Raw genomic sequence first — 9,260 nt, 5'->3', positions numbered from 1 at the left:
TTGGAAGAAGGGAAAAACTCAAAAAGATTTATACAGGTTCACCTCAAGGTGAGACTACGTCCTGTCTTCTGCCGTTGCAATAATCCACTATGAAGATAAAATAGTTTACAAGAGAAATTGCACACTTACAGATGTTTCTCTCTAATCTCTTGGGCTACAACTCGAGATGCACTTTGGATTAAGATCATATAACCCAAATAGCCCTCCCCCCAAATTTAAAGAGAAAGCTAGGACAACTGCATTACAAGAGTGAAATTCCCAAACTACCCTTAATGAAATAACAATCAATATTTTGTGGAATGGACAGGGGCTCCACCCCGGCATCCCTTCCAACCCCCACGATGACTATTAGAAGATGGGCTCAATACCACAAGTCCAAGGCAAGGAAGCCCATACGTCTAAGTGATGGTGTATGGGTAATATAGGATACTTCTCATAAAGATGGCATGACTATTTAATTGTTGTTGTTGTTACAATGTGGGGCCCACCATGGTGCTCGAGTTGGTGGGACCCACCATGAGGACGTAGGTCATCAAGAAGAATCCTAGAGGACTTGGGACACCAAGAAGAGTCATCTCCCAATGCAAGCTCAAGTAAAGGAATCAAGAAGCACAAGCTGAGTTGAAGACTTGAAAATCAAGTGGGGCCCAAGAGATCTCACGAGCTAGCAAAATTATCAAGGTGCACTAGAGAATCAAGAGGGGCCCACTAGGATAAGGCCACGATCTGGCTTATCCCTTATATTCACGTGGATAATAAAGAACTCCTAGTTCTACTCCAATTAGTCTTCTAGGAGTTCTAGTTTGAATAGACTTACTTATATTGAAGAGTTAGAGTTAGAATGTAATTAGGATTGAATGAAAACATGTATGAGGACTCTACCTCCTCCTCTCCTATAAATAGAGAGGTTGTAATTTGGAATTAATCAAGCAACACATTCAATCCTGAGTTGGTTTTCTCTCTCCCTCTCCTTGCTTGGTGCAGCTCATCCTTTCCCTTTTAATTTTTTCTGCTCTACCCGAGAGCTCTTCTCCCCTTTTCTCTCTTTTTCTTTCTTCTTTCTTTTGTTCGTGATTATAGAAAAGTGGTCCTAAATTCAAAATTTTATCAGAGCAATATATTTAGGATCCCTCAACAAAAGATTGCTCTAGAAAAGTGATGATCAGCACCACTCAAAGAAGGCTCTTATGAAAGAAGAACACTTACCGAGAGATAAGTGTTCAAAAATTTTTCTATTATGCTACTGGTTCTCATTTTTTTATGATGATTCAAGGATGAATATGTGAATGCTTTCATCTGATTATATTATGAATATGCATGCCCCTCTATCTTGAAGGAGCTATCAAAACAATTTTATCAGTTTAGAAATTTTGTTTGCTGAGACCTGTTCATACTCAGATTATTGAATTTTTTTTTTTGTGGGATAAGATTTCCCTGATATTGAAGATTTCTATTGAGCCTCTTATGATTGGTTTTCTAGAAAAAAATATATAATTAGCATTGATGCTATATTTACATATACCGAGTTGATTGAAGAAGTGCTACTTGATGAGATTATTTGAAGTTTGTTTGAAAAAGAAGAGCCTATCATGGCTTATGAGAATATGAATATCAAAGGTGATATACTAAAGATCACCACCATACCCTTACGTGGGGTATCAAATTTTATGAGTTGGTCTACCTCGGTTAAGAGGTTTCTCATAACCAAAAACCTACTTGGTCAGCTCCCTTCCCGTGGACCACCTATTGATGAAGATGACATTTTTTATATGAAATGGTTGAAGAATGATACTTTGGTAATTGGTTGGCTGATAAATAGCACAGAAGAACATGTCTCTAGTAAGGTTATTTATCTTGATACTGCTAAACATATTTGGGAGACATGTACTAAACTATATTCATGCCCTGATACACTGCATAGACCCTATAGTGCTGGCAGATTAGATGATATTAAATGCACTCATTGTAAATTTCTGGGCCACACTATCGACCAGTGCCGTTATAGGGCATGCACTTACTGTGGTAGATATGGCTACTGTAAAGAAATATGTTATAAGGCTAATGATATGTCAGAATCAACAAGGGCTAATCAAGCCCTCATAAGTGATGCGCAAGCAGACCAACCCCAAACACCACTTGCATAGAAAATTATTACTGATGAAGAGTATGAATAATTTCAGAAAATAAAGGGTAGTTGGACTCTACTACCTTCCTCTATGATAAATAGAGGTTCATATACTCTGATTACAACAAGTTATTGAAGTCAATGAAGTATTTCACTTTTCCATAAATTCAACATGGTATCAGAGCAAGTTCTGTTAGTTGACATGGTCAACTCACGGAGGTTATGTAAGCCTTTTCCCTAAACCCTAAACCCTAGGTCTAGGTTCGTAGTTATTTTTTTTCAGTCCCTACACCGGTAGTTTTCTTTGCGATTTTCACCTTTATACATAGTTTTTAATATTGCAATTTATATATTGACAAAAATATATTTGAGTCTAATTTCAAAAGAGGAATTATTTGTTCCAATCGGAGTTATCGACAGAGAGATATCGATATTTCAATGAGAGAAGGTCAGTTTGCAAAAAGGTTCGAGCAGTAGCAGCAATCTTCAGATTCTGGGGTATTTTTTGCTATCAAGAACTAGAATTTATATGAAGAAATATATATCAAAAGAAAGATTTTTAATTCTATTATTTTACCTATTCAACCAATTTTTTATCTGACTTATCTACAAATATAAATTGATATTTGAAGCAAGAAAGGTCGATTGAAAAAGAGGTTCGAGCGGCAGGAGAAAACATCAATTTCTAAGGTATTTTATGCTATCAAGAAAGAGACTTTATATGGAGAATTATATATCAAATGAAAGATAAGTAAGTCTATTTTTTTACCTATTCTACCAATTCTCAGTATAATTTTTTTATTGATCTTGGAAGAGTCAATGGTCGTTCTGGAAAAACCGGAGAAACAGAACTTAGTTCAGTCAAATGATAGAGACCAAAAACTATCAGATTATTTATTTTATGATAATTATATTTAATGAATTTAATTCATACTTGGATAAAAGGTATTTAAGTCTAGTTTCATAATAAAAATATTTCATGTCAATCTAATCTATATTGAAAGATATATTCGAATTGGAAGAATCAAAGGTCATGCTGGTATCCTATTGTATTGAAAAATCCGAATTTATGCCGATTGTTTTGCGTCACTGTTTGAGTTGATATATCAGGAAAATATCTCACTTCTCCCTGGATTTACAAATCTCTCTTATTTAGGATTATTTCTACTTCTATGATATTTGGTTCAAGCTAGGATCACTGTGAGTATGAATTATTTCATAAAATGAAGACCATGCTAGGGTTTTCTCCTTGCCCCTTTGCCACTACTTCTGCCACTACTGCTTCAGGTATGCTATCTGCCTCCTCTTCATCCTGGATAATTGATTCGGGAGCCTCCAATCATCTTACAGGCAACAAAAATTTATTACATTCTTTATCTCTGAGTCTTTCAGACAAGTTTGTTACCATAGCTGACGGTTCTCAAACCAAATTCCAAGGAAAATGTTCCACTTCTGTAACCCCATCACTTCCGCTCAATGACATTGTTTTTGTTCCTTCCTTTCCTTTAAACTTGCTCTCTGTGAGTCAGCTTACAAAATATTTTAATGGCTTGGTTACCTTCTCACCTACTTCATGTGTTTTTGAGGATCTTATAACGAAGCAGGTGATTGGTGGAGGCCGTGAACAAGGGGGGCTCTACTACTTGGACGTGCCAAAGCTCAATATGGTGTCTACTACTGAGAATGAGACACGATCACAATCGGTTGGGACATCCATACAATCTCTTCATCATATGTTTCCATCTCTTAAGATAAGGTCAGGATTCAGTTGTGAGGTGTGTCAGTTAAGTAAACATCAAAGGAGTACATACTCTCCTCGTCCAGAAGTCAAAAGTAAGATTCCTTTTTTATTGATTCATACTGATGTTTGGGGGCCTTTGAGTGTCTATAATATTTCACAAGTCAAATACTTTATCACTTTTATTGATGATTTTACTCACACAACTTGGTTGTTTACTTTTAAAGAGCGTTCTAAGATACCATCTATTTTTAAATCTTTCGATGTAATGCCACTCACACAATTTGGTCAGAAGATAAAAATCCTTCTGTCAGATAATGCCAAAGAGTATGTCTCAAAAGACCTTCACTCATTTTGTTAAGAGAATGACATTATCCATAAGATTCCTTTTTCATTGATTCATACTAATGTTTGGGGGCCTTTGAGTGTCTATAATATTTCACAAGTCAAATACTTTATCACTTTTATTGATGATTTTACTCACACAACTTGGTTGTTTAGTTATAAAGAGCGTTTTGAGATACCATCTATTTTTAAATCTTTTTATGTAATGGCACTCACACAATTTGGTCAGAAGATAAAAATCCTTCTATCAGATAATGCCAAAGAGTATGTCTCAAAAGACCTTGACTCATTTTGTTAAGAGAATGACATTATCCATCTGACATCATGTGCCTATACTCCTTAACAAAATGGTGTAGCCGAACGAAAGAATTGTCATATTCTTGAGGTAGCTCGAGGTCACTTATATGCCATGAAAGTTCCATATTTTTATTGGCCCCACGCTGTCCTTATAGCATGCTTCTTATAAATTGTCTACCGTCTATTGTTCTTGGGAATAAACCCCCCTACTCTAAATTATTACCACATGATGATCCATTCACATTACCATTGAAAGTCTTCGGTTGTCAATGTTTTGTCCATAATACTTTACCTAGATACAACAAACTGTTTTGTCCATAATACTTTACCTAGATACAACAAACTTGACCCTAAATCTATAAAATGTATCTTTTGGGGATACTCTCATACACAGAAGGGTTATGTTTGTTATAGTCCCTCTTTGCAACGTTAATTTGTGTCTAGGGATGTAACATTCTTTGAATACTCATCATATTATTCTGACAATGCTCCACCTAATATGTCATCAGTACCGGTTGTGCCTCGTTATACAGAAATTGATCAGCCCCCAGAGACAATGGCTGATACCACACCTGTTGAGTTGTCGGATACACCAGAGGTAAGTCTGTCCTCACTAGTTGTTTTTGCTCTTCAATTTGATACTCGCCCTATTGCTATCAGAAAGGAACCTCGTTCATCCACTCAAACTTCTACTTCTCATCCTATTTCCAATTTTGTGTCTCATCATCGCCTCTCACCTTTATGTTGTCAGTTTATTTCTTCTATTTCCTCCATATCTATTCCACAGTTATATCAGAAGGCTCTACAACATCCAGGGTGGAAGGCAGCAATGGATGAAGAAATGAAAGCACTCAATGAGAATCATACATGGTCACTGGTTCCTCTACCTACAGACAAAAAACCCGCTGGTTGCAAGTGGGTTTATACAATTAAACATAATCCGGATGGGACTATTGCACGACTAAAAGCTCGACTGGTTGCTAAAGGATAAACTCAATGCTACGACATTGATTATGATGAGACATTCTCTCTAGTGGCAAAAATGACCTCGGTACGTATATTATTATCCTTGGCACCTAATTCATCATGGTCAATATATCAACTGGATGTCAAAAAAGCCTTTCTTAATGGCGATATAAAATAAGAAATTTATATGCAACAACTACCAGGATATGTGGTTGAGGGGGAGTCCGTATGTCGCCTTAAAAAATCTCTATATGGGCTAAAGCAATCCCCACGGGCATGGTTTAAAAAATTTAGTCAAGTCATCATATGGGAAGATTTTTACAAATGCTCTGCAGACCACTCAGTATTTATTGAGAACACAGCAAGAGGTAAGGTGATTCTAGCAATTTTATATTGATGATATAATTTTAACTGGAAGTGACTTTGAGGGCATTCAAAAAAAAAAAAGAAAAAACATGTGCTGAATTCAAGACAAAGGATCTTGGATTACTGAAATACTTTTTGTGTATTGAGGTCTTACAATGCAGACATGGGATTATTCTATCCCAAAGAAAATATGCCCATGATCTACTAGAAGAAATAGGTATGTTGGGATGCAAACCGGTAGACACTCCTATGGATGCAAATACAAAGTTATGTGGAGGCACTAGAGAAGACATGAATATTGGCAAATATTAAAGGTTAGTAGGGTGTCTTATTTACCTATGTGTAACGAGGCCAAATATTTCATATGCAATAAGTGTGGTAAGTCAGTACATGCACAAGCTACAACTTAGTCATTGGCAAGCACTTGAGAGGATACTCTGTTATCTGAAAGGGGCCCCTGAAAGGGGGCTTCTCTATAAAAAACTTGGACACTTCAACATTGAGGGATTCACGGATGCAGACTAGGTTGGATCCCCAGATGATAGAAAATCTATTTCTGGGTTTTGCACATGGTTGGAGGAAATGTGGTTACATGGAAAAGAAAAAAATAGAATGTGGTAGCACGGTCCAATGCAGAAGAAGAATACAGAGCCATGGCACACACTGTAAGTGAACTTTTGTGGATAAGGTCCCTTCTCACTGAATTGGGATTTTATAAAGAAGCTCCAATGGATCTATATTGTGACAATCAAGCAGCAATACATATTGCATCGAATCTAGTCTTCCATGAGAGGACAAAGCACATTGAAGTTGATTGCCACTTTATACGAGAAAAATTCCAAGCAGGTCTCTTATCCTTGAAGCACATCTCCTCACAAAATCAAGTTGTAGACATCCTCACCAAACTAGTCACTCACAAGATCATGTCTACCATATGCAGCAAGCTTGGTTTTTATGATGTCTTCTCACCCCCAACTTGAGGGGGAGTGTTACAATGTGGAGCCCACCATGGTGCTCGAGCTGGTCGGACCCACCATGAGGACGTAGGTCATCAAGAAGAATCCTAGAGGACTTGGGACACCAAGAAGAGTCCTCTCCCAAAGCAAGCTTGAGTAAAGGAATCAAGAAGCACAAGCTGAGTTGAAGACTAGAAGATCAAGTGGGGTCCACAAGATCTCACGAGCTGGCACAATTATCAAGGTGCATTGGAGAATCATGAGGGGCCCACTAGGATAAGGCCACGAGCTGGCTTATCCCTAATATTCATAATAAATAACTCCTAGTTCTACTCCAATTAATCTTCTAGGAGTTCTAGTTTGACTACACTTACTTATATTGAGACTTACTTATATTGAAGAGTTAGAGTTAGACTATAATTAGGATTGAATGACAACTTGTATGAGGACTCTACCTCCTCCTCTCCTATAAATAGAGAGATTGTAATTCGGAATTAATCAAGCAACATATTCAATCCCGAGTTAGTTCTCTCTCTCTCTCTCCTTGCTTGGCGCAGCTCATCCTTTCCCTTTTAATTTTTTCTGCTCTACCCGAGAGCTCTTCTCCCCTTTTCTCTCTTTTTCTTTCTTCTTTCTTTTGCTCGTGATTATGGAAAAAGGGTCCTAAATTCAACAGTTGTTATCTTGGAAGCTGTTCTAAATAGTGTCAACACATACACTAGAGGAATAGCTTATAAGAATGATCCCACCATTTTTTCCTGGGAGCTCATCAATGAGCCTAGCTGTGAGTCTGATCATTCCGGAAAGACTTTCGAGGTAAGGTCCATGAAGAAATTCCCTCCAATTTTTTCTCAGTTTCATGAGATATTTAATTTTTTTATATTGGAATATCCTTTCTCGCTTTGATTTCAGTATTGGGTGACAGAAAACGTCAAATCGATTGACAAAATGTAAGCCTTAAAACATGAATTTCTAATAACAACATGAAATTCATCATAGAAATTAAATGGAAGCTAAATCATACCTCGTTCCATACGCTTCAAATTCCGTTCTCTGTTCGGCGCTTCCGATCTATGAGCACTCACAGCGATGGCTTAACTAAAGGGGCTTGAGTGAAGAGACAGGGGATTGAAAAACCTTTAACTGAAGCCAACCTCCCATCAAGGTTATTCATGGCTTCATGTTACCGAGAAAGTTGCAACTGCCAAAAGTTTGAAACCACGTTAATGAGAAAACTGTTTCTCATAAAAACGGTTAACATTCTCCCACTTGGTCCAAACTTCTAATATAATCTTAAACCCATCGATAATATGAATTTAAGTAATAAATACATGAATCATGGCGATAGGTCCTCTAATGACGAGTATTACCTTCCATGTATTACTATGTATGTATTACTTATACTTTATGAATAAACCCAATGTTTACTCTTGGTCCAACACAGATGAATTTTCTCAAAATTAAAGTGCACATAAATATGAGAAAAATATCACATTAATTAAGAATTTCACTAAAATAACATTATTCATAAAATGAAAATTTTACATAATGGAACCAAGTTCCATATTCACAGCATGATCCTTGAATTTAAACGGTGGCATGCCCTTAGTTAAAGGATCTGTGATCATTAAGTCAGTGCTGACGTGCTCAATGACCACTTTCTTTTCTTTAACATGTTCTCTTATGGTAAAATACTTTATGTCGATGTGTGTACTTCGACTTCCACTTTTGTTGTTTTTGGCCATAAAACAGCAGCTGAATTATCGCAATATATGCTTAATGGCCTAGGGATAGAATCCAAAATTCTAAGCCCAGAAATGAAACTCTTAAGCCATACACCATGTGAAGTAGCCTCAAAACAGGAAACTAACTCGGCTGCTATAGTCAACGTGGCGGTCAAAGTCTGTTTGGCACTACTCCATGATATTGCTCCACTGGCCAATAAGAAAATGTATCCTGATGTTGATTTGTAGGAATCAATACAGCCAGCAAAGTCAGAATCTAAGTAACCAATGACTTCTAAATTGTGCATCCACCTATACATCAGCATGTAGTCTTTGGTTCCTTGAAGGTACCTCATTACTTTCTTTGCAGCTCTCCAGTGGTCTAACCCGGGATTACTCTGATATCGTGCCAACATCCCAACAACAAATGCAATATCAGGTCTGGTACAAACTTGAACATACATTAGGCTTCCGACAGTAAAAGCATATGGAATGTCCTTCATTTGTTCCCTTTCAAGGTCATTCTTCGGGCATTGGTTCAAATTAAACCTATCACCCTTCACAATGGGAGTTACACTTGGTGAACAACTCTTCATCTGAAATCTCTCTAACACTGTACTAATACAGGATTCCTGAGATAGACCTAAGATACCTCAAAATTTGTCTCTATGAATCTTAATGCCAATGACATAAGATACCTCACCCATGTCTCTACGAAATTATTTCACCTCATGTAGAAAACC

The 9,260-nt window shown here is 37.0% G+C and overlaps 1 protein-coding gene across 1 annotated transcript; it reads right to left on the bottom strand.

The window, feature by feature from the left end:
- Positions 1–8,489: 8,489 nt before the first annotated feature.
- On the bottom strand, positions 8,490–9,020 carry LOC137954903 (secreted RxLR effector protein 161-like). Its single transcript, XM_068801795.1, has one exon. The coding sequence runs from the start codon at positions 9,018–9,020 to the stop codon at positions 8,490–8,492; it is 531 nt and encodes a 176-aa protein (XP_068657896.1).
- Positions 9,021–9,260: the final 240 nt, after the last annotated feature.

The sequence above is a fragment of the Aristolochia californica genome, unplaced genomic scaffold, assembly GCF_029961685.1.
Source record: "Aristolochia californica isolate CCGP_79_NKW_82.1479 unplaced genomic scaffold, dmAriCali1.0.hap1 SCAF_2, whole genome shotgun sequence".
Lineage (NCBI taxonomy): Eukaryota > Viridiplantae > Streptophyta > Magnoliopsida > Piperales > Aristolochiaceae > Aristolochia > Aristolochia californica.
This window is presented reverse-complemented; position numbering and strand designations above follow the sequence as displayed.